The 26,598-nt window shown below is 40.7% G+C and overlaps 2 protein-coding genes across 3 annotated transcripts; one reads left to right on the forward strand and one right to left on the reverse strand.

Moving 5' to 3' along the window:
* On the forward strand, nucleotides 1–15,377 carry rpe65a (retinoid isomerohydrolase RPE65 a). Its single transcript, XM_017471176.3, has 14 exons — nucleotides 1–11; nucleotides 1,515–1,597; nucleotides 1,913–2,063; nucleotides 4,160–4,267; nucleotides 4,389–4,530; nucleotides 5,455–5,602; nucleotides 6,288–6,369; nucleotides 6,496–6,628; nucleotides 8,531–8,670; nucleotides 9,662–9,791; nucleotides 9,915–10,029; nucleotides 10,686–10,780; nucleotides 10,872–10,983; nucleotides 12,993–15,377. Exons 1-14 carry the CDS (start codon nucleotides 1–3, stop codon nucleotides 13,136–13,138), a joined length of 1,596 nt encoding a protein of 531 aa, XP_017326665.1. The 3' UTR covers nucleotides 13,139–15,377.
* LOC108268111 (RING finger protein 11) lies at nucleotides 8,522–26,226 on the reverse strand. Of its 2 annotated transcripts, XR_006982851.2 has the most exons (4): nucleotides 25,671–26,226; nucleotides 20,400–20,569; nucleotides 19,278–19,607; nucleotides 8,522–8,661 (listed from the first exon to the last, which is right to left on the reverse strand). XR_006982851.2 is itself a non-coding variant. In XM_017472829.3 (3 exons), the coding sequence occupies exons 1-3, from the start codon at nucleotides 25,791–25,793 to the stop codon at nucleotides 19,436–19,438; spliced, it is 465 nt and encodes a 154-aa protein (XP_017328318.1). In that variant the 5' UTR covers nucleotides 25,794–26,226; the 3' UTR covers nucleotides 16,993–19,435. The 2 variants fall into 2 exon arrangements, 1 of the variants encoding a protein (XP_017328318.1); XM_017472829.3 differs by lacking the exon at nucleotides 8,522–8,661 and having other exon boundaries at nucleotides 16,993–19,607.
* Between the last annotated feature and the right edge of the window lie 372 nt (nucleotides 26,227–26,598).

Here is a 26,598-nt window from a genome sequence, read left to right on the forward strand (position 1 = left end):
ATGGTCAGCCGGTGAGTTTTTATTTTCGGTTTATTACAAAACTGCTCCCAATGCTCCCAAATTCACACTATGTATATATATATATATATATATATATATATATATATATATATATATATATATATATATATATATATATGTATATGCTTGCTTGTGTGTGTGTGTGTGAAATCTATGCTTCAAAGGCTTTAGTGTAAGCTTCCTTGATTGTATATGTAGTATTTTACTTTATTTAGGGTTACTCGGATGGAGAGTTTCCCTTGTTCTCCCCGTGTCCATGTTGGTTTCTTCCGGTTTCTCCGGTTTCCTCCCAACTCCAAAAAACCTGCCATAGGTGGATTGGCTAAGATAACTTGCCCTTACGCATGATCGTGTCCATGCATGGTGCGCTGTGATGGACTGGCGTCCCATGCAGGTTGAATTCACCCACCTTGCTCTCAGTGTTCCTGGGATAAGCTCCGGATCCGTCACGACCCTGACCAGGAGAAAGCAGTAAATGAAGATGAATGAAAGCATTTGAAATATATCCGCCCATGACAAGGTGGTCAAATCACTCTAACAAACAGCGTAGATGTTGGAATGAAGTTTGTAGGAATGCATGCTGAAAGAGTAATGGCATTGTCTAGATCTTTAGGAGATGCTTTAACCTGGTCAGGGTTTCTGTGGTTTACTACCTAACACCACATTTAACATTAGAAATGATTGTAGGCTGGTACCAACATTAATAAGTAGAAAACTAGGTTTTCACAGTTGATTAAAAAAAAAAAAAAAAAAAAAAAACAAATATAAAATAAAAAGATACAGTTGGGAGGGGGGATAAACTTTTGAACAGGATGATCAAGGTAAATTGTTATTCTTTTGTCTTCTGGGAAACATGTAAATATCTTATGTAGCTTCTAAATGACAAAAATAAGACCTTTAAACGAAATAATAACAATTTACACCGATCATCCTGTTCAAAAGTTTGCACCCCCCTGGCTCTTAATGTATCGAGTCACCTTCTTGAGCATCAGTGAACGTGTGCACCTTTTGTAAGAGTCGTGTACGAGTCCGTCAGTCGTCCTGAGTATGAAAAGACGGATCTCGGCATCATATAGCCGCTGTTGGAAAGGGGTCGAATATGTAGAAGACGCTGGAAAAGCAAAGAATGTGCAGGACCTGGAGGATTTTTCTGAAGAACAGTGGGCAGTTTAACTGCTCAGGACGAACAAGGGACTCATGAACAACCATCACAAAACATAAACATAGTCGATGATCATCCAGGTAACGACACACGGGATTAACAATCAAGCGTGTGTAAACCGGTTCGTTTGTGTAAATTCAGTTATTTACCGTGTCTTGTGGACTATATGAAAACATCTGTTATGTGAAACATCTGGTATGCAGAACTAAATTTTAAAAAAATGAATGCAATTTTTATGACTTCTCTTTTTATTATAATTTATTAAATTATGAACAGTTTAAAGATTCTAAACTTATGACCTCAACTGTATGTTAAATGCTTTACTTTTCAGATTTGAACACCCTGCTGGAGACTATAAGAAGATCTTTGAGACTGTGGAGGAGCTCAGTGAACCGCTTCCAGCGACAGTCTCTGGTATGTTCAGCTTTTATTTCTATTTTATTCATATTTTTTAGATTAGACAATGCAGTTTTGTTTTTCATGTGTTTAAAGGTGCAGCTGGGCATTTTTACCAACCTGTCTGTAATAATAATAATAATAATAATAATAATAATAATAATAATAATAATATCATTCAAACATACCGTAGAAAAATAATCCTAGTTCCTTCATTTCAGGATTTAAAAAAATTATTATTCTTATTCTGGCCCACTATTAAACCGCCTCATCTTCTTAATAGTCTAGAGTGCTATATCGTTTTATTAACCAGTATAATATGTCACTTTTCAGGTCGAATCCCATCGTTTATAAGAGGAAGTCTGCTCCGCTTGGGTCCAGGTCTGTTCGAGGTCGGATCTGAACCCTTCTATCATCTCTTCGATGGCCAAGCCCTGATGCACAAGTTTGATTTCAGCAACGGTCAGGTCACTTACTTCCGCAAGTAGGTTTACAATCTTCTACAGAAGGATTTACTTCCAAACATCCATCTTTAGCACATGTTTAGCAGTTAAACATTAGAAAAACAATCTGTACCGTTAAACTTTAAAAACAACAAATGAGGAACTACTCTAAGCCATGATGAAGAAATTCAAAGCAATTTTCCTGACGAGGCATAGGGAATCTGAATTATAATCATACAGCGACGTGTCTGGTGAATTATAAGGACACTTGGGGATGTTCCACATCTTGGGGACACACACTTCCACACTTGGGGACGTTCCACAAAATTAAATATAAATAGATAACTATAAGTGGGGGGGAAAGTATGATGTGTCGTTAATTAATACATTTAAAAAATGAATAGTTGACAAATTGCTGTGGTTTAAGAGGAATAAAACACTTCAGGATGTGCTGTTTTGGGAAAATAATTACCTTCGGGGTGGTAACAGTAACTCCACATCACATCACCCTGCTGTTGATTATTGTCCTAAACCAGCATCTGTTTTATTCCTTACATATTGACCGTAATATGTAGAACTATACATAAATAAATGCAGAATATGTAGAACTGTAGCTATGTAAAACTTTGCATATATAAATGTCAGGTGACTTTGACTTGTTATGTTGGGTTTTAGCCACCAGAGGTTGTTCCCCCATTGCAAATCAGGTTTATTGTCAAAATGTACAGACTTTCAGCTGTTTGCGATGAACAAATCAAACACAAGCAATTGAAATAGTTCAACACGAATGCTTCAAGTGGTTTCCACAAATTCAACTGAAAATGCAACTTATAATGATTTCTCCAGTTTCAAAATGATTCAACCCCTGAAGAGAATCCATCACAACAGCACAAATATGCAAAACAGGTGCTGTCTCAAGCACACCTGATGCAACCAATCAAGGGCTTCATTAGTTGCAGCAGGTGTGCTCGAGCTGGAACACATGAAATACCTGAACTGGCTAGGGGTAGAAAACATATGAAATACCTGGACGGGGCAGAAAAAGGAAGCCATCAAACAGATTTGTGAGAAGGCAGGTTGTGAAAAACCCTCGAGTGACTGCAAAAGACCTGCAGCAAGACTTTGTGTAACAGGCACTGAGGTTTCAGTGAGCACAGTAAGGCGCGTACTAAATGCAGAAGGTTTCCATGGCAGAACTCCAAGACGTTCAGCACTACTGACCCAAAAGCACAAGAAAAGTCACTCAAAATCATATAAATAAGCCACGGAAGTTTTCGGAGTCTGTTCTGTGGAGCGATGAAACAAAACTGGAAGTTTTCAGCACGATGGATCAGCGGTATGTCTGGAGGAAGAAGAATGAAGAAAGAACACTCTGTCCACAGTCGAGCATGGTGGAGGCTCGGTGATGCTCTGCGGCTGCTTTGCATCCTCTGGCACTGGAAACCTGCAGCGTGCGGAAGGCAAGATGGATTCATTGAAGTATCAGTCAATTCTAGGAGAAAATTTTATGCTGTCTGTGAGGAAGCTGAAGCTTGGGCGTCATTGAACCTTCCAGCAGGACAATGATCCCAAGCGAACCTCAGATTCCACCAAGGCTTGGTTGCAGAAGAAGTTCTGGAAGATTCTACAGGGCCATAACAGTCACCTGACTTGAAACCCATAGAAGATCTCTGGTGGGATTTGAAGACGTTGGTTGCAGCACGCAAACCCAAGAATATTACTGAACTGGAGCCCACTGCTCATGAGGAACGGGTAAAGATTCCTCAGGAACGCTGCCAGAAGCTCTGCATCTCGTTTGCAGCAGGTCATAACAGCAAAAGGAGCTCTACTGAGTACTAAAGATGCTCGCCATGAAGGGGGTGAATAATTTTGAAACTGGAGAAATCATTATAAGCATTCGTTGTGTTGAACTATTTCAATTGCTTGTGTTTGATTTGTTCATCGCAAACAGCTGATTATTTTGACAATAAACCTGATTTGCGATGAGGGTCGGATCGTTTTGATTGCAACTGTGTATATATAAGAGAAATGAGAGAAAGCATAACGGATGAATGAATTGAAACCTCGGTGCATGATATTATTTATTAATCGGTTTAGTGCTTTACTGAACAGAGAATACGGTATGTTTCACTCACAGGTTCATTAAAACAGACGCTTACGTTCGTGCCATAACAGAGAATCGTGTTGTAATCACTGAATTTGGAACATGCGCTTACCCGGATCCCTGCAAGAACATCTTCTCCAGGTATTATTCTACTAACTCTATCTATAAAACTCTGTCGTCTATAAAGACTATGATATGTCTGTATGCTGCATGGATGCTGTCAGTTGGTCAGTCGTAACACACTGGTGTGCATCTTGTGCAGGTTTTTTTCTTACTTCAAGGGCGTTGAGGTGACGGATAACTGCCTGGTGAACGTTTACCCCATTGGAGAAGACTTCTACGCCGTCACGGAGACGAATTACATCACGAAAGTGAACCCGGACACTTTAGAGACTCTAAAAAAGGTGACGCTGAATGAACAATGCATCTGCAGGACATTTTTAAATCACCCCGATTTGTTCTGAACCTTTCAAAAATAATGGAGTAGAAGCACAGAGACTACCGTCATCAAAAAAAAAAATCCAGATTCTATTAATATGTACATTGGACACACCCCCAGTCTTACATGCCCCACCCCCTCAAGTTCCACCTGGCAATCATTTGCATATTGATCCTGATTGGCTCGTATATTTCATGACGTAATAACGCTTGTCCATCACTTATTTGATGTTTAACTCAGATTTTACAATGACATTTTTAACTCCTCCTTGTTTATTTTTTGTTTTTAAACGAATGACACAACACTGCTTCGGCGGCAAATTTCACACTTTGACCACACTGTCAGAAAACATGGTGGACAAATCTTAGATTTATCATGATGTGCTGTAGTTACAACATCGAAGTGTGTCGTACCACTTTTATGTTACATTTAAGTTATTATAATAATTTTTTCCTCTTTGTTTGTTGAACCTAGGGTCTGCCAGGCAACTATGGAATAAAAGACTAATAGCCCTTGTCCACGCTTCTAAACCGTACATTTAGTACACTTGAAAATGTGAACATAGTGTATCGTTAAAATAATTTAAGGTACGTAACTGAACCTTAAAAACCTCCATTTGAGTAAAGATTATCTTCACTACACATTTCCAGGTACAATACACCTACAAAAAGTACACGTGATGCACTCTTTTTTTTCTGAGAATGCAGTCTGTACACTCAAATAAATTCCCAAACAACAATTTATAACAATATAAAGCTGGTTTTATAATGTTAAGAGTGACGGTAATCGACCTCGTGCACTATAACTGCTCTGTCTCAGAGCAGCTTAAGCTGACATTATGAGCGTTAAATAGCAGAGTTGACATTTGCTTTTCTTTCTGAAACGAAAGGTGGACATGTGCAAATACGTCAACATAAACGGGATAACGGCTCACCCGCACATCGAGAGAGACGGCACGGTGTACAACATCGGAAACTGCATGGGGAAAGGAGCCTCGCTGGCTTACAACATTGTCAAGATCCCCCCCAAGCAGAAAGGTAACCGGTGCTCATACTGAACTCCGAATATCAACTTCCAAACATCTGAATCATGCAGAAGGAATAAACAAGAGTGCACCGAATTGAACTGAATTGACAGGAAACGAACATAGAGCCATGAACTGAACCGAACGGATCTGACGAACGTACGATATAACAATCACAGGTATATAATCTAAACGTATTAATCCAGGGGTGTCCAGTCTTATCTGGAAAGGGGCGGTGTGGGTGCAGGTTTTCATTCCAGCCAAGCAGAAGCCACACCTCTGGTATATATATCCATCCATCCATCCATCTTCTATACTGCTTTATCCTTTTCAGGGTCACGGGGAACCTGGAGACTATCCCAGGGAGCATCGGGCACGAGGCGGGGTTCACCCTGGACAGGGTGCCAATCCATCGCAGGGCACAATCACATACACACTCACACACCCATTCATACACTTTGGACATGCCAAACAGCCTATCATGCATGTCTTTGGACTGGGGGAGGAAACCGGAGTACCCAGAGGAAACCCCCGCAGCACGGGGAGATTTCACTGTATTCTTCACAGCTACAAATGATGAGTTTCAATCCTGAGCTCCACTGTTGGACGTTAACTCTCAGCCGCTCAGCTTTGTGTCTACAACTTGTGACTTCTGATAAGGAGAAATGTGCTTTGTTTCGTTCTTTTTTCTCCCTCAGATAAGTCAGACCCGATTGAGAAATCCAAGGTGGTGGTGCAGTTTCCCAGCGCGGAGAGGTTTAAACCGTCCTACGTGCACAGGTTCGAATTCACTTTCATTTGGAGACGACGACTGCGTGATAGATCATCAGCTAACCGACATGAAGCATGAGTCTCCTGATGACTTGTCCCGTGTGTGTGTGTATGTGTGTGTGTTTTTCTGTTCAGCTTCGGGATGACGGAGAACCACTTTGTGTTTGTAGAGACGCCCATCAAAATCAACCTGCTGAAGTTCCTGAGTGCCTGGGCTATTCGCGGATCCAACTACATGGACTGCTTCGAATCCGACGAGCAGAAAGGAGTAATTATATTATAAATATTGCACATCAAAGCATACGGTATATTGAGCAAGAATACAGTGTAGGAGGAATACAGTTGACCGTGGAGGGATACAATTTAATGGATATAGATACCAATAAAGTTACATATGCCAAAACAGAAAAGAAAATAAACGCTAGATCCTGTCCTCTGTAGAAGTTGCCATGTTGGAATTTTTTACCCTGGTTAATCAGAATTTATAACAAGCTTACGCCTAAAGTTTTTCTTTACACCCGTAAGTATGGCAAACCCCCCCAAAAAAAACAACAAAAAAAAAAACAACGACCCTGAGCTGTAGAACGGGAAACAAATAAGGACAGCTTTGTCTGTTTAAAGATGCATTAGGCAATATTTGTGACCCCCACCCCAACCCAAACCCCCCATTTTCACCCATGTACACAAAGCCCCGCCCCCAGAATCCATGGTGGTTCAACTAGAGTTTGAGGCGAACTTGTAATTCACCATGTACAACCCGTAAAAGCTACTGAAAACACTCCTTCGACTTGTCAACAGTGTTATGGAAGCTACTTTGAAACTAGCTTTTTAAGCTACAAGCTACTCATAGTTTGAAGCAGTTAAGCTAAAAAAGCTACCCTTAAATTTTTTTTTTAAATAGTTACACTTCACTACAAGTTACTAAGAAAACGTAGCTAACTACATCAAAGCTACTTAAATAGGAAACTTTTATATCTTGACATGACTGTGAATCAACTTATGAATAGCCGTGTATAATTATCGCATAAAGAAATGAAACCCAGTTTGAAAATAATTCAGAACAATTATGAATTTATAGCGTCTTTCTTTGATTTATTGAAACCACCCAAAGATGCAAATAATACTGAAACCGATTTAAGCGAGACGGTGCAAGTCAAATTTACGCTCAAAGCGAGAGACTGTGAAAGTGAGATTTTGAAATAATGTGTCATTAATGATATTATGATGACAGTCACATACTCGAAATAAATCCCTCGTCATGCGCTGATTAAACACATCGGATTTGATTTTATTGGTAAGTCAGTGCTGTGTTGAATATTAACAACAAAGCAGCAGCAATATTCCCTGTATCAGAAAATAAACCCTAAAAAGACTATCGCACCTTTAATCCCTCAATCCGAGTTTATGATTAATTATGATTATAATTATGATTATTATTATTACAATCCCGAATTATTCAGTAACTAAGATGAACAGTACGTAGTTAATAGTCTCTGGAAGTAATAATCTGGAAAGACCTTTGTAATATCACAGTCTAAAACTGGATTTAAAGAGAAGCAAATTAGTAAATGAATCACATGTAAATGAATCACATGTAAATGAAAAACACATGAAAATGAATCACATGAAAATGAATCTCATGAAAATGAATCACATGTAAATTAATCATACATTTTCATGTGATTCATTTACGTATGATTCATTTACATGTGATTCATTCTCATGAAATTCATTTTCATGTGATACATTTTCATGTGATTCATTTACGTATCACTTGAATATGAATCTCATGAAAGTGAATCACATGTAAATGAATCACATGAAAATGAATCACATGAAAATGAATCTCATGAAAATGAATCTCATGAAAATGAATCACATGTAAATGAATCATACATTTTCATGTGATTCATTTACGTATGATTCATTTACATGTGATTCATTCTCATGAAATTCATTTTCATGTGATACATTTTCATGTGATTCATTTACGTATCACTTGAATATGAATCTCATGAAAGTGAATCACATGTAAATGAATCACATGTAAATGAACCATATGAAAATGAATAAATTAAAGACAAGATGTACCTTTGTACATTAAAAAAAAAAGTCTCAGGATGGAGTTCTTGTAATGTTTTACTGATTGATTTTCCTGTGATTTCTACAGACATGGATTCACATAGCCACGAAGGATCCAGGCGAGTACATCGACTTCAAATTCAGGACTTCAGCCATGGGACTTTTCCACCACATCAACTGTTATGAAGACTCGGGGTTTATTGTTTTCGACCTGTGCACCTGGAAAGGGTACATGAATCAAACCGTCATTAGGGTCCAAGTGGAATTATGGGATGGGATGGGGTGGTAATGTTTGGTCATTTATTATTTTTTTAAATGTCAGTTTTATGTATAAAAACGCCCGTTACTTTAGACTACTTTGCTTTTCAACCATTGAAATATCTTGCCTTATATTTATTTAACTGGTTTTGCCAGGATGTATCGCTTTTTTACATGCACTACCAGTCAAAAGTTTGTACACCCCTGCTCATAGTCGGGCTTCACTATTATTGTTATTATTATTATTATTATTTTTTACAATTTTGTAGTATTTTAGAAATATGAAGACATTAACAATATGAAGCTCTGCAATCATCAAGAAAAGTGTTACGCAAATCACAACTGCTTTATTATTATTATTATTTATTCTTTTGATCATAGAATTTATATTGGAAATTTCCATTTTACACGTTATAAAACCCCACCCAACAACCCCAACGAAACAATCACAGCCAAAACCAAAAGAAAAAGAAAGTGGGAGATAAAAAACAATAACAAACAAACAACCAGAGAAAAAAAAAAAAAAAGTAAGATGATTAGTATTTACCGCCTACCTCTCCTCAATCCACCTCCAGGGTGCGTACATCACTGAAGTAGGTAATAAATTATTGCCTTTTTCCCAAAAAATGAATCACCCCTGCCTCTGTTGTTATACTTGATTTTTTCAAGTTTTAAAAAGAACATTAAATATTATTTATTTTATTCTGAAGAGTATTTCTGATTAAGCTTTGCACACGTTCAGTAAACTTCTCGACTGGCTTCACGAGGAGCTTCGGGAGTCCTTCACACGTCACACATCAAGATCTATATGGTTATATATTTTATATATATATATGGTTTTTATTTTAATTATAGCGCAATTTCCTATAGGAAACCAGTGTTTGATTTTGTACACGCAGATAAGCAGGATTTGTGTGCGCATCTTAGCCTCACTTGACTTGTTTTCACACTTGCTCCACAGATTTGAGTTCGTGTACAACTACCTGTGGCTGGCGAACCTGCGTCAGAACTGGGACGAGGTAAAGAAACACGCCATGATCGCCCCTCAGCCGGAAGTGCGCAGGTTTGTCGTCCCGCTGGATCCCTACAGGGTACGTCACACTTTATTTCACATAACTCATTCGTTACATTAAAGGCTTTATTTTCCTTTTTAAAAAAAAAAAAAATCTGTAATGACACTCTGTTTATATTAACGTCTCTCGCTCTTTTTACAGGAGGAACAGGGGAAGAATCTGATCGCTTTGCCGTACACTACAGCCACAGCGACGATGTGTGAAGACGGAACCATCTGGCTGGAGCCTGAGGTGCTTTTCTCCGGCCCTCGCCAAGGTCAGATCTATTTCTGAACACTTACTTTTTAAAAAAAAATGTGTTAATATATGAAATATACTAACATCCTGTATAAAAGTAAGGAATAAAACACTTGCGGGAGTGTCGTTATAGGAAAACAATCAAGGATGGAGTTGTGGAATGTCTGAAGTGTTTTATTTCTCTTATACCACATTTTTAGTTTTTAGTAAAGGACGTGCATTTTTTTAAAATCGATTTATAATTACACCTAACGTTGTGGAAAGTCCTCGAAAGAAGTTAATTCCCATTATCACTTACGTTATAGCAGCTATAAACCGTCGCTCGCTCACAAGCCTGGTTTTTTTTTTTTTTTCCACCTTCTCTCTCTCGAAGTTAATGAGATGAAAAATGACCTCGATGTGTCATTCATAAATGTCCAATAAAGTTCTCCATGCTACAGAAAACTTCACCAGAGAAAAACATTGATATGTTTTTCAGCAAAAATAAATAAATAAATAAAAAATCGACTATGTCGAGCTGTACAAAGGTAAGTCTCCGTGAACGAGCTGTTACTATAGAAACGATAAGGTGTCAGGACGAACCTGCAGGTTTGAGAGAGTTGAAAAGCGCTGTGGTATAAGTACACCTTCTCTAAACACTTTGTCTTTAAAGCATTATATCCTCCGTGTCAACAGCCTTCGAGTTTCCTCAGATCAACTACAAAACGTGCAACGGGAGGAACTACACGTACGCCTACGCCCTCGGCCTTAACCACTTCATCCCCGACAGGGCAAGTGTCCGTCTTAGTTTAGTCTAATATAATCTTCGCCAGACGTTACTGTTCTGTTAACAGAGTGCTTGACGGAATGTCTGATCTTTAGATTTGTAAGCTGAACGTAAGGACCAAGGAGACGTGGGTGTGGCAGGAGCCGGACTCGTACCCGTCAGAGCCGCTGTTCGTGCAGAACCCTGACGGGGTCGACGAGGACGACGGTGAGTAGCGTCGATACACAACACGAGCAGGTGCCAATATTAAATATCGATATCACAATAACCGCATGACTAACCTTTTTATCGTGGTTTGCAATATCCAGAAAATTCTACACGGATTTAAAAAGAGCAAAGCATAGACTGATTCAATAAGAGCTACAAAATGAAGGCGTTTTGAAAAATAAATGATGAAAAAGGAAATAAGAAGTCAAATCTGCACACTTATTATTATTATTATTATATTATTATTACTATTATTTTATATTATTATTATTATTACTATTATTTTATATTATCACTATTATTTTATATTATTATTATTATATTATTATTACTATTATTTTATATTATTATTATATTATTACTATTATTTTATATTATTATTATTACTATTATTTTATATTATTATTATTATTACTATTATTTTATATTATTATTATTATTACTATTATTTTATATTATCACTATTATTTTATATTATTATTATTATATTATTATTACTATTATTTTATATTATTATTATTACTATTATTTTATATTATTATTATTATTATATTATTACTATTATTATATTATTACTATTATTTTATATTATTATTATTACTATTATTTTATATTATCACTATTATTTTATATTATTATTATTATATTATTATTACTATTATTTTATATTATTATTATATTATTACTATTATTTTATATTATTATTATTATTACTATTATTTTATATTATTATTATTATTACTATTATTTTATATTATTATTATTATTACTATTATTTTATATTATCACTATTATTTTATATTATTATTATTATATTATTATTACTATTATTTTATATTATTATTATATTATTACTATTATTATATTATTACTATTATTTTATATTATTATTATTATATTATTACTATTTTATATTATTATTATTATTACTACTACTACTACTAATAATAATAATAATAATAAAGGTTACTCAGTGTGTCACAGGTTTGACACTTAAACAGTAAAATATATTTGTTAAAATGATCGATTGGTGAGTTCACTGGGACGTAAGTCACAGAGTTCCTGAAGTATTTCGGAAGTGCCGGATATCTTCCAGGATATGTTTGCAGAAATCAACGCAAAATCGAGCGAACTCCGCAACATTCGGAGGAAATTTGTGGAAATCACCGTAGGTTTCCTGTAGATCCGGGCCGAGGCGTGTCGTGTGACGTCATCACGACGCTCGTTCAGCCAAAGCCGTCTTCGATTACCGTGCGTCGGATACGGGTGCGGCTAAAAGGTCTCGCTTACCGACAAGCGTCACTGCGAAAGAGCGCGAGAAACTATTTCACGCGACTGAAATTTCACCGGTTCTAGTCGTTTTTAGGAAGAAGAAAAAAAAAAAAAGCTCAAAAAACTCAAGTTGCATTGCAATTTTTTTAAAAAAAATTTAAATGCAGCAAAATCGAGCGTGAAAAAAAAAACCCTGTGCGAAATCCTGTACGGACCGACCAGTTAAGCTACTTAAGTTAATTTTCCCATCAGAGGAAATAAGTAATTAAGTAAATTTAATATATATATAAATATACAATGTTACAATTCATACACATTCAGTCATTTCCTTTGAATTAAAATGCACCAGTTGAAATCATTCAAATGTTTGCAGATTGTTTGTTTGTTTGTTTGTTTATTGGAGCCAAAACGCTGAATTTGTAACCGTAGACTGTAAATTTTAGTCTTTCATTCTAAAAGCTGCATACGTTTTCTTTTTTTTTTCTTTCCCCCCCACTTTCTACAATATAAGTGTGCTGGGTGGATGTGCTTTTGAAGGAAAAAAAACAACAACGTATGGTTAAAATGCTAGAACGCACTTTTTCCTCTATATGAAAGCAGTCTGTTTAATTAAAGCGCATATCAATCTGGAGGTTTCTCCTAAATAAATAAACAAACAGACATCGGAAAGAAGTGTGCTTATTTGCACGTGTCTACAGCGTGAGGTGTAATGGGGGTGTTGTTATAATGTTTGGTAGGTGTGCTGCTGACCATCGTGGTGTGTCCCGGAGCACAGAGACCGACGTACTGCCTGATCCTGAACGCCAAGGACCTGTCGGAGATCGCCCGGGCCGAGGTGGACGTCATGTCTCCCGTCACCTTCCATGGCATGTACAAGCCGTAAAAGTGCGTTCCGGATCCTTCCGCTAACACGTGTGCGCATTTCAGATCAGTGTTCATATCCCTTCGTACTGTCTGTCTGTATTCGGAGTGGGACTGTGACCAAAATGTATGTTGTATGGCTATAATGTGTAATGTTGTGTTGGCTATAAAACAACGATGACTTGTTTGAAGACTTTCCCAAGGTGGAAAACAGCTTCTCCTCACTTGTCCACCGTACAAGCCTCTCTCTCTCTCTCTCTCGCTCTCGCGGTCTCAAAAACAAAAACAAACAAGGAAAAAAACCCCGGTTCATGTCATTTTACCGAGATATTGGAAAGTGTAACTCTGAAGTTTCCGTTACAAAGCGCTCACAATAGAGACCCCGTCCATCAATGTTAAACGTCTCCCCTAATTAAAAAAAAACACAAAACAAAAACACTTTCACATCAACAAATATTTTACTTTTACATGCATTTTTTTTTTTTTTTAATGGGTTTATTAGGATTAAGTGGCGCTCCCGTTGTACTGTGTATGAGCTGTTACTATAGAAACCGTAACGTATTAGAACAAGCGCGTTAATCACTCCCTCCGGGACTCGGAAATATTCGGAACGGCCGCAGATTTCATGCGGATTTGGGCCGACGTCGTCACGACGTGCGTTCAGGCGAGGCCCTCTTCTATTCACGTGCCGTGCGGCGGACACGAGTACAGCCGAAAGGTCTCACTGACCAGCGAACATCGCTGCGAAAGACAATTTCGTGCAAGTCGTTTCCACAGCAAAATCGAAAAAAAGGCATTTTCGTCCGCAACAGGCACAAAAATTTCAACGAAAACCCCTCTGTAATCCTGTACGGACTGAACAATATTAATCTCTTGTTCGCGTTACAGCCGGGACTACAAAACCACTGCACACCTGCATCTGACCAATCAGCGTGCAGAATGAAATCCCGCTTGTGGTATGATGGAAATGAATCGACACGTCCTGACCAATCAGATTCCAGTATTCGATATGGCCTCATCATCATCATCATCATCAGTGCACCACTTTAAGACGTGTTTTTTTCTTCTCCTCTTCGTTTTGAGGAACGCGTTAAGAGTTTGCGTTTTATCTGAACACAGTACTCGGTATTCTTCTCCAGGGACCGCATGAACAGTTGCGACATGTTTAATCTGCCTTAAGCTGTGCTCTGAAAGAACAGGCTGTATTTCAGGACACACACATAGAGTAGCAGCCGAGTGGGAGCTGGATAAAGACACGGAACATAATCCCTGCATACCACACCATACTGGACTCTCGTTGGATTCTTCCCATTTTTGCGGCGTTCTGTGATCATAGTCAGGGCTGGAGATTATTGAAAGGAAAAAAACATTTCAGGAAGGAACATTATCGAACACCTTAACTCCTGGCTGTAGTTTATCTTGAAGCATATGAACTACTAAGAATTATTCAGTGAAACTATCGTGAACGAGAGGGAGACCGTAGAAGTATAGAACACTCCGAGGTGCGGCGGTAGAGGAAAATAACCAACCAAAAGAATCACTTTCACAGGGAAGTGATTATTTTACAATAACAGCATGTCCTGAACTGTGTGTCCCCCCCCCCTCGTCACGTTCAGGCTTCACCAACAATTGCAGTTAAACCCAAATATGTAGTACTTTTATCCATTTATACACAGCCCTCCAGTAATATTGGCACCCTTGGTAAATATGAGCAAAGAAGGCTGTGAAAAATTGTCTTTATCGTTTAACCTTTTGTTAAAAATAAATAAATAAATAAAATAAATAAAAATCACTTCAATACTCTGCTCTTATGGATATCAAACAATATGTGGGTGCCAATATTAGTGGAGGGCTCTGTAGTTATGTTTAACGTTGTGCAACGACTGTTTGCAAGTCCTTTATCAGAGCTATGGACAGTCGCTCCCTCGCCTGCCTGTTTCCTTCCTCGAATCTGTCCATCCTGAAGACTGACCCGTGGTCCGTCTTTCCCTCGAGGCGGACTATAACCGACTGACGTCTTCTTTCACGGAATGTTAAATAAATAAATAAATAAATAAATACAGAAAACCTCACCAGAGAAACGTTTAAGTTATTCATGCACGGGTGCTTGAAAGTTTGTGAATTTTCTATATACTCCATAAGTCCTAAAAGTAGTTAAAGAGGACAAAATTAAACAAACGATATTCTACTCGGTCATTTATTTATTGAGGAAAATGATCCAACGTGGCATATGTGTGAGTGGGAAAAGTATGTGAACCTTTTGCTTTCCTCACATGAACTGCTCGCTTCAGGTCCTTTCCACAACATTTCTATTTCTATTAAGGTCAGGACTTTGACTCGTCCATTCCCAAATCATTCACTTTATTCTTCTTTAACTGTTCTTTAGTAGAATGACTGCGTGAGCCACTTTCTCTTGAGATTCAGTTCATGAACAGATCTACTGACATTTTCCTTTACTATTCGTTGGTATAATTCAGAATTTATTCTTCCAATAATGATGAAGTCGTCCTGGACCGGATGCAGCGAAACAGTTCCAAACCTTGACACTACCACCACCAGGTTTCACAGATGGGATAAAGTTCTTATGCTGGAACGCAGTGTTTTCCTTTCTCCAAACATAATCCTTCTCATTTAAATCAAAATGTGCTATTTTGGTCTCATCTATCCACAAAATATTTTACCAACAGCCTTCTGGCTCGTCCACGTGATCTTTAGCAAACTGCAGACAGGCAGAAATGTTCTTTTTGTAGAGCAGAGGCTTTCTCCTTGTAACCCTGCCATGCACACCATGGTTGTTCAGTGTTCTCCTGATGGTGGACTCATGAACATTAACATTATCCAATGTGAGAGAGGACTTTAGTTGCTTAGAAGTTCCCCTGGGGTCCTTTGTGACCTCGTGGACTATTACACGTCTTGCTCTTGGAGTGATCTTTGTTGGTCTCCACTCCTGGGGAGGTTAAGTCTTGAGTTTCCTCCATCTGTACACAATCTGTCTGACTGTGGATCGGTGGAGTCCAAACTCTTTACAGATGGTTTTGTAGCCATTTCCAGCCTGATGAGCATCAACAACTCTTTTTCTGAGGTCCTCAGAAATCTCCTTTGTTCATGATATGATACACTTCCACAGACATGTGTTGTGAAGATCAGACTCTGATAGATCCCTGTTCTTTAAATAAAACAGAGCGCTCACTCACACCTGATTATCCTCCCATTGATTGGAATCACCTGACTCCAATTTCACCTTCACATTTAACTGCTAATCCAAGAGGTCCATTTACTTTTGACACTCACAGATACGTAATATCGGATCGTTTTCCTCAATAAACAAATGACCGAGTATTATATTTTTGTCTCGTTTCGCTACATTTAGGACGTGTGTGAAAATCTCAACGTTTTACCCCATATTTATACTCTTCTAACGCGTTCATAAACTTTCAAGCACCACTCTATGTCCAATAACGATACCATTAGGCTTAAATGATACGGATCGTCCGCGGCATGAATGAGCGCTTACTACAGAAGCGATAACGAATCAGAACCGGTGCATGGATATAAACCTGGGATTAGTCACCGGGTCAAGGCAGTGCTGTTAAGAAAATGAAATCGACAGTGGTGTAAATTTACACGCTGCTATTGGTGGATGTGGCTAATTATAACACGTGACATTTAATATCAATTGTCCTGTAATCATAGTAACTGGAAACTACTGAAATAAGAGTGAATTGCAATGCACTCAATCCACTTCGGTGGAGTAAAAGCGCACACACACACACACACACACACACAAGCAACACACTTTGAAAACCTGTAAACCGTACAGTCGTTATATCACCTCCGCTTCGTTTCAAAGGCAAAAAGACGCCGAGAGCCCTTACGTTTGTTTAATAGTCTGCATTTTTATTGACCATGGCTCAAGCCGCCATGGTGAACAGCATCAGTTTGTAATTTCAACAACTAATAAAGAAGTCTGGATATCGTTAGGTTTGTGGAATAAGTGACTCGGAATAATACAAATGAAAAGGAAGTGATCCGACGGGATCCGAAAAGTCTGAGACCGCACTGAAAATCCGGGATTGAAACAGAAGGCTCAATATGTTGGATAGTTAATATTCACGATTCGGCACGATTTCTAGCTCGCTAATTGAACGTGTGATATTGACCGCGTTAACAGCTCTGTACGAAAGATCGGACGTCCTAATCTCTTCTATCGAAGCGTGTGATCAGACGGCACTCCGATGGAATTTGATCTCGAACGGATCAGGAGGTTGTGCACCGACTTCGTCGAGTCCGATCCGGCCAGCTCGAGTGCACGCTCTCGTTAAAGCGCAAAAAAAATGAAAAATACAATAAAAAGAGTGGACGTTCCAAATACTAAGAAACAATTCGCGTAAAGATTCTCCTTTTCACTTTCGCTCGAGTTGTTGTCGATGGTGTCATATGTAAGGAAATCTGTTGCATAAAATTAGAAAAGGATGCAAAATAGACGCATTTTCGCTGGCGCTCTCAGACTTTCGGACCCTGCTGTAGATAACCTGCTCTGTTTGCATCTGAGAAAATCATCAGCACTACTGACAGAAAAAGAAGAACGGGGGGGAAAAAAAAACAAAACGTTCTACATAAATACATTATCATCATAATTCTCGTGTGTAAAGTGCAAATCTCTAGGTTTAGTACATACTAGTATTTTTTTTTTTTTGTATGTGCAAGCATTTCTAATGTAGATTGAGACAGGTAGTCATTTGGTTCGACCAAAAACCCCCCCCACCCCATGCACAACTGAGCCCTTTTGACGAGTTACCTGTGTATATTTCTGCACCTTTGGCAATAAAACGATTGAGAAGAGACCCGACGGGAGCGCGGAAACACTCGGCGGATGTGTTCCAGCTTTAGCTGTGCGTCTGTGGGAGATTTAAAGATCCGTCATGTAGTGTAACCGGAGTTCGGAGGTGTACAACTATCTTCCGAAATAAGCGTCACGCGAAACAGAAACCTCGATCGGTAAAGGCTTGAAGACGTGACGTGCGTCAGGGCGAACGCGTCGACATTCGGAGTCGGGAATAAAACCCTCGATGTGTGCTGGTACGGGAAAACGGATAAACGGCAGCGTGCTGCGACGCAAGGCGGAAGGAAAGCGAAGGTACGGTGGTTGATTATTTTCATTTTAATACATGCAAGTCCTGGAGCGTTTTATTCCTCTTACACGACAGCACTTTGCCGAGGATTACATCTTACGTTTACGTTTTGATCCATTTAGTCACGTTTAATGCCGTCGAACATCCGCATCCGGTTTATTCTGTCTAGACGTTAAGAAGAGCTTCTTACGCTTCAGGGAAACCACAAGGCGTAGTGAGGACTTTCCAGTGGTGGGAAACTTGCTGACACTGGAGGCTCTTTGCAAAACTGTACCCGTTCTTGGCTGACATGAGTGGTAATGATTGACGTGTTGAGATGCTCGCCGTGGTTGTCCGAGTCGGCACAGCCTTCCTGTCGGCTCGAACCAGTCTAGCCGTTCTCATCGACAACGCGTTTCCGTTCACAGACCTGCTGCTCACTGGATGCTTCCCCCCCCGCACTATCCCTTCATAAGGAGCGTCCGTCATACAAGGTTTCTATAGAAACGGTAACGTATCAGAACGAGTGCACTGACAGAACTACTGGATGAACGGGCACGTGTTATATAAACGATGCGTATTGTAATAAAAGCTTGCTTTACTGAGCCCTTCCTCTCATAAGCATTAAATCAGAAGCAAAGAAGCTATCTGGGATATAATCCGCACACGTTCTGGGAGATTGTTGTACACCCCTGTGCCTACACCTACTCTACACGTTTAGTCAAAGCGACGGAGAACTGCGTCACATTTCTTCAGAACAGCCATTTCAGGTTCGTAAAAAAAAAAAAAAAAAGGAGGGGGGGCAAAAAAAAGTGTCCGATTACTGAAGCTCGAAATAAGCCGATAAGTGCTTGAGAATATAGACTTCTGCTCTAACGCGAGACCAGAGATATTCAGTCCTCGGCAATCTCTTCTATTTCTGCTGCAAATATATACCGAAATAAATGGCGACTAACTGATAAAGAATGTGCATGAGCAGTGAGATAAAGAAAAATAAGTGTGTGTGAGTGTGTGCGCTGGGTATCTTCGAAGATTGGCCTCTATACTAACCCCTTAACTAGTAAGAGCGGCCGGGGACACGACGGAGGCCTTCGGCCGCTCTTTGCTGGATGTTGAGAACCGGAGAGGAGGACGAGGAGGAGGACGAGGACGAGGACGAGGATGGGGACGAGGTCTCTCCAGAGAGCATGGCGACGTGCAGCTGATGGTCAGTTGGTCTCGTACGTGGAGAGGAGCGCGGCGTCGACTGGTTCCATGCAGGAAGGACAGGTGAAGGAGCGCATGAGCCAGTCGTCTATGCAGTCCATGTGGTAGATGTGCATGCAGGGCAGGAACCTGATGGGGTCGCCGTATACAAAGTCCATCATACAAATCACACACCTAAAGAGAAGAAAAGGAAACTGGGATTCGTTACCGAGCCCGGTCTCCGTTCCAAAACCGACTTCTAGATGTTTCTCGGGCTTGGAACGGTTAGACGTGTTTTCCTAACGCAGACGCTTGGGCGGTTTTATTCTAAACGCAGGCGGTCATGGGCGGATTTTAAAAACACTTGTGGGTCAGCTACTGTAGGAAAAGAAATCGATGACGTGGTGGAGCAATGCAGCTCCACCACGTTACTGCTGCCAACACAAAGTTTATTATTCTCCAAAAACACCACCTAAGCGAGACTGGACAAGACCAGGTGACGTTTTTGTTTTGGGGTTTTTTTTAAATTTTCTTCCAATCTTCACCTGTAGCCTCAGATTCCTGTACTTGGCTCACAGGAGTGAAACCTGATGTGATATTTTCCTGTTCTAGCCTATCCGCCTCAAAGTCGGACATTTTTGAGATGCTTTTCTGCTCACCGTGGCTGTAAAGAGTGCTTATTTGATCAGTGGTCACCTGTCAGGTCGAACCGGTCACCGGGCCGGCTATTCTCCTCAGGACTTTTTTGTTTGTTTCCCGCACCCTTTCTGTAGAAACTTTAGAGACTTTGTTGTGTGTAAACAAAAATTTTTAAAAATCCCAGGAGATCAGTGTTTTCTGAAACGCTCAAACCAGCAATGCCACTGAGATCATGGAGACTGCATCACCACCACTCGTGTTTGAATTGAAGCTCTTGACCTGACCTGTATCTGCATGATTTCATGAATTTCACCGGTGACCCCTGCGTGACCCTTGTAGTGCACTCACTCGCGGATCTTCTTCTCTGAGCCGTCCTTCCCTCCGTCGAACACTCCTCTGGGCAGGTGCTGAATGAGGCCGATGCGCTGAGCGATGCGGATCTGCTCCTCTTCGGTCAGCTGGGTGGCCAGACATGTCTGGCTGGGTGTGGGATGGTACACGGGCATGCGGGCCTGCTCCTGCACAACAAAGCATGTATGTGGGTATTAAGTTAAGTGAATAGGATTTGGCAGCAGTGCCACCGTCAGACACCGCAGCTGCTTTAAAGAAAGGCGTTATAAGGAAAGACGATTTATCTCAAACCCATATATTGTTCTTCGCCAAAGCACACAACTGTCTAGAACGTCTGTGTACGCTGTAGCGTTACAGTTTCCCTTCAGGGGAACTAAGAGGCTCGAACCTGTTCCAGCAGGACAATGCTCCTGTGCACAAGAAGTCAAAGAGTCCTGACCTCAACCCCATTGAACACCTTTGGGATGAACTGGAACTGGAGTCTCCTCACATCAACATCAGTGCCTGACCTCGCTAACGCTCTGGTAGCTGAATTTAGAGATAGCCACGCTCCAAAATCTAGCGGAAAGCCTTCCCAGAAGAATGGAACTTATTATACCAGGAAAGATACGACTATAAAACTCCATATTAATTAACGCCCGTGGTTTAAACCGTATAGCTTTGAGGGTCAGGTGTCCACATACTTTCAGCCATATAGTGACTAATGTCGTGTACATGTAGGTTTAGTGGTTGAGGCTTTGGCGAAAATCATACTGCTTGAAGACATTTTGACGACACATGATGTGTATCACAATATTTAAGTGGCTGACTGTAGAGTTGTTTTTTTTTTAAATGGCAAAAACTCAGGGAATGACTGCTATTTAATTTCTTCAAAAAAAGATGATTTGACAAAAAAAATGTTATTTGACAAAACAATGATATTTGATCAATTATTTTAACATTTTAAAGTTTCAAACTTTAAAAGATTCAAGACTAAACTCAGACCAGCTGCTTGAAGTCAGTTTGGAATATATATTGTGTTAAATATTGCGTTACCCGTGATATCTCAGAAGAGTACATTGTTCTGTCATTTATCACAGTATTGGTATTGTATCGTCATATTCACAGCATTACTGATTGGGCTACTGACTGAAGGGTACGAGCTCAAATCCCAGCACTGACAAGCTGACACTGTTGGGAGTGGAGGAGTGAGTGAAGGAGTGAATAAAGGAGTGAGTGAAGGAGTGGATGAAGGAGTGAGTGAAGGAGTGGATGAAGGAATGAAGAAGTAAGTGAAGGAAGGAGGGAGTGAATGAAGGAGTGAAGGCAGGAGGGAGTGAAGGAGTGAATGAAGGAGGGAGTGAATGAAGGAGGGAGTGAATGAAGGAGTGAGTGAAGGAAGGAGTGAAGGAGTGAGTGAAGTAGTGAAGGAAGGAGTGAGTGAGTGTAGGAGTGAATGAAGGAGTGAGTGAAGGAGTGAAAGAGTGAGTGTAGGAGTGAGTGAATGAGTGAGTGAAGGTAGGAGGGAGTGAAGGAAGGAGTGAAGGAGGGAGTGAAGGAAGGAGGGAGTGAAGGAAGGAGTGAAGGAAGGAGGGAGTGAAGGAAGGAGTGAAGGAAGGAGTGAAGGAAGGAGGGAGTGAAGGAGTGAGTGAAGGAAGGAGGGAGTGAAGGAGGGAGTGAAGGAAGGAGTGAAGGAAGGAGTGAAGGAAGGAGTGAAGGAAGGAGGGAGTGAAGGAGTGAGGGGAGGAGGGAGTGAAGGAAGGAGTGAGTGAAGGAAGGAGTGAGGGAAGGAGGGAGTGAAGGAGGGAGTGAAGGAGTGAGTGAAGGAGTGAGTGAAGGAAGGAGTGAGTGAAGGAGTGAGTGAAGGAAGGAGTGAATGAAGGAGTGAGTGAAGGAAGGAGTGAGTGAAGGAAGGAGTGAATGAAGGAGTGAGTGAAGGAAGGAGTGAGTGAAGGAGTGAGTGAAGGAAGGAGTGAGTGAAGGATTGAATGAAGGAGTGAGTGAGTGAAGGAGTGAATGAAGGAGTGAGTGAATGAAGAAGTGAGTGAAGGAGTGAGTGAAGGAGTGAAGGCGTGAGTGAAGGAGTGAGTGAAGGAGTGAAGGCGTGAGTGAAGGAGTGAAGGAGTGAGTGAAGGAGTGAGTGAAGGAGTGAGTGAAGGAGTGAGTGAAGGAGTGAAGGCGTGAGTGAAGGAGTGAATGAAGGAGTGAGTGAAGGAGTGAGTGAAGGAGTGAGTGAAGGAGTGAGTGAGTGAAGGAGTGAATGAAGGAGTGAGTGAATGAAGGAGTGAGTGAAGGAGTGAGTGAAGGAGTGAAGGCGTGAGTGAAGGAGTGAGTGAAGGAGTGAGTGAAGGAGTGAAGGCGTGAGTGAAGGAGTGAAGGAGTGAAGGCGTGAGTGAAGGAGTGAATGAAGGAGTGAGTGAAGGAGTGAGTGAAGGAGTGAGTGAAGGAGTGAGTGAAGGAGTGAAGGAGTGAATGAAGGAGTGAGTGAAGGAGTGAGTGAAGGAGTGAGTGAAGGAGTGAGTGAATGAAGGAGCGAATGAAGGAGTGAGTGAAGGAGTGAGTGAAGGAGTGAGTGAAGGAGTGAAGACTCTTAAAACAGATGTGTTTATACGTTTTCCCCTACAATTATCCTAAAATGCTATCTGTTTATATGCTAAAATTCTACTAAAATGCTCACAAAATAAACAAACAGCAGCATGAAATTCAGGTGACGTTTATTCAAATCATTTAAACATTTGACAGATGTAAGAACTGGAGCTGATGCATCGTCGTACAAATCTCTCTGCCATCAGGGAACTCAGGAATCCCGCTTCCTTCCATCAGAAAAGCTGCAAAACAGCAAACAGACTGTTGGTTAGTTGTTAGTTACGAAATACACACAAATTCCTTTGGGCTTTAACCGAGAAATTCTGTCAAACTGTGTCATTTTGGAAATGTGACTCTCCTAATGAACAAAACCGCGCTGTAGACTCGCAAAAAATCGGAAAATCTAGCTGACTCGCGAATATTTATTTTCCCGCCTTTAGCACCTCACCGCCGATTCTTTTGCACAGCCTGCTGTAATTAAGTCAGCCAACGTTACAGAGCTCGAGGAAAACATTACAACCTACCGTAACCCCATCCTCTCTTCTCGTCACGTTAACCTTGTGAAGAACTTCTGACCTTGACATTACTGAGCTAGCTAAGTTCCGTTAGCCACTGACTGTCTGCACCTGTTACCGAATACAAGACAAATGCTAATGCTAATTACTTCAGCTTGCCTTGTCCAAAACACGTGCTAAACGCAGTTACCATTAACCCACTCTCTGTATTACACCATGATGGTGAATAGCTGTAATGTTACGTTATTGTTAACGTTCAAAAAGGTCATGGGGATGTCGAACATTACCGCAAGGGGTATGCTAAAGTAATGTTATTACCTCAGGTGAGTGTTTAGGTTAGCATCACTCATCCCTACTGTGACTAGTGACAGCATCCAGCTAACTAATTCTACCTGGGATAAGATACAGACCCAGAGAATTATAGAAAAACCTCAATCCTTATTTCACCGCCAACATAAACACGACACTAGTAGTGTAACACCGACACTGAGGAAGTACATGATATTAAAGTTAATCACGCGCCGAGTTACTGTTTTACAGTCAAAACACTTTCGAGGTCCCTGCCTAAACATCACAAGCTCGGCCAGGCATTTTCAGCAGCGTTAACGCTAAATAACGACGAACGCTAACTTACCTGTGTTCGCTTGGTTTCCTCGCCTCGGGACTCCGACTCCGCTGTCACGATCGAGATCAGAGTCGGATGATGGCGTCGGGAGCGCAGTCCGTAACGTGATTGGACAATAATTTAACACATGTTGTGTCCGTCACTCGTGTGAAGTTTTTTTCTCTCTTTCTTTTTCTTTTTAAACACATTTATTGGATAATTTAAAGCAACGTGTTGAAATAGTAATAACACAAAACGTGTGTAGGATATTAACACGTCCTTTCTGAGAGTGAAGGAAGGAAGAGAAGAAGTGAAGAAGGAAGTGAGGAAGGAAGAGATGAAGTGAAGAAGGAAGTGAGGAAGGAAGAGATGAAGTGAGGAAGGAAGTGAGGAAGGAAGAGATGAAGTGAGGAAGGAAGAGATGAAGTGAGGAAGGAAGGAAGTGAGGAAGGAAGGGATGAAGTGAGGAAGGAAGGAAGTGAGGAAGGAAGAGATGAAGTGAGGAAGGAAGAGATGAAGTGAGGAAGAAAGGAAGGGAGTGAGGAAGGAAGGAAGTGAGGAAGGAAGGAAGGAAGGAAGGGAGGAAGGAAGAGATGAAGTGAGGAAGGAAGAGATGAAGTGAGGAAGGAAGGAAGTGAGGAAGGAAGGAAGTGAGGAAGGAAGGAAGTGAGGAAGGAAGGAATGAAGTGAGGAAGGAAGAGATGAAGTGAGGAAGGAAGGGAGTGAGGAAGAAAGGAAGGGAGTGAGGAAGGAAGGAAGTGAGGAAGGAAGAGATGAAGTGAGGAAGGAAGAGATGAAGTGAGGAAGGAAGAGATGAAGTGAGGAAGGAAGAGATGAAGTGAGGAAGGAAGGAAGGAAGTGAGGAAGGAAGAGATGAAGTGAGGAAGGAAGGAAGTGAGGAAGGAAGGAAGGAAGGAAGGAAGGAAGGAAGGAAGAGATGAAGTGAGGAAGGAAGGAAGGGAGGAAGGAAGGGATGAAGTGAGGAAGGAAGGGATGAAGTGAGGAAGGAAGTGAAGAAGGAAGGAAGGGATGAAGTAAAGGTAAAGAGGGAATCAAGAGACAAAGGAAGGAAGTGAGGAATGAAGAAAGGAAGGAAGGAAAGAAGCAAGGGAGGAAGGAATCAAGAGACAAAGGAAGGAAGGAAGTGAGGAAGGAAGGAAGGAAGGAATCAAGGGACAACGTGAGAAAGAAAGTGACAATGTGAGGAAGGAAGGAAGGAAGGAAGGAAGAAAGCAAGGTAGGAAACAAGTGAGGAAGCGAGGAAGGACAGAAGGAAGGAATAAAAGAAGGAAGAAAAGAAAGAAAGAAAAACAGGCACTTTATTTATTTTTTTATTATAAAGTTGTAATTGCTGTCTAACGTGTGCATGTCTGTATCTAAACACCTGCAGCACAGACTCTAACACATCATCTAACCCTGAACACCTGGGAGTATAAATGTAAATATAACCCTCTGCTCTGTACATAAACCCAGTGCTTCATCTCTCAGTCCCTGAGCAGGAACACCAGCCTGCACCTCAGGAACACAACAAGCCTCTCAGGCTCTCCGGCTCAGCACCTGCTGTGATGGCTGTGATGAACTGACCTCATACGGCGGAGGAGGCTCTAACTCGGGCTCAGCTCCGTCCCCGGTGCTGGTTCGGTCCGACTGAGACTCGTGCAGTAACGAAATGTCGTCCGATGTCGGGGATTTCAGACAGTTTCCCATAGTCACTACTGTTAGTCTGAGAGCTAGCTAATCAGCGCTCCTCTTTCTCTACACTCTTCACTCTCTCTCTGACACACTCCTTTACTAGATAAATACTACTTCAAAATATTAATAATAATAATATATACAGCGAACTGTTTACGATTTCTCATTCATTTTTGGATGACAATAAAACCATGCTATCAAAACAAACAGCAGCTCATTGCTAGCACGCTAGCACAGACTAGCCAGAACGGTAAAGCTTGAAGTTTTCACGAACTGGAGTCACGTCATTTCCGTTCGATGACGCAATTCGACAAAATTCGATTTTCTTTATAATTCTAATAAATATTTCGCTAATAATAATATTTCTCGCGAGCTGTTTTACACGCGAAGTCTTCGGCCTGCTCCGTTTCCTCCTCTGCTAGGAGACAACACGGATACGTCACCGTGTTGTTCTCTGACGCACACGGAAACTCGCCTTCTGATTGGACGGGTTGTTTGGACGTCACTCTTGTTTGCGCACGTGGAGAGAACTTCACTCTTTGTTGTTGTTGTCTCTCTGTCTCTCTCTGTCTCTCTAAGCATGTAGAGATAGAGATAGATAAAGAGGAGTGCAAAAGTTTTTGCCCCCTCCCCGTCACACAGTTGAACATCCCCATTTCCAGATTGAGTCCCCCTTTGCTGTTAAAATCACCTCCATTCTTCTGGGAAGGTTTGCCAATAGATTTCGAAGCATGACTGTTCAGCTACAAGTTAGACCTCATTAGTAAGGTGTTGTTCAGTAGGGTTAAGTTTGAAGGACACTATAGTAGAACAGAAGCAG

This window comes from Ictalurus punctatus, chromosome 7 (assembly GCF_001660625.3).
Source record: "Ictalurus punctatus breed USDA103 chromosome 7, Coco_2.0, whole genome shotgun sequence".
NCBI classification, from domain to species: domain Eukaryota; kingdom Metazoa; phylum Chordata; class Actinopteri; order Siluriformes; family Ictaluridae; genus Ictalurus; species Ictalurus punctatus.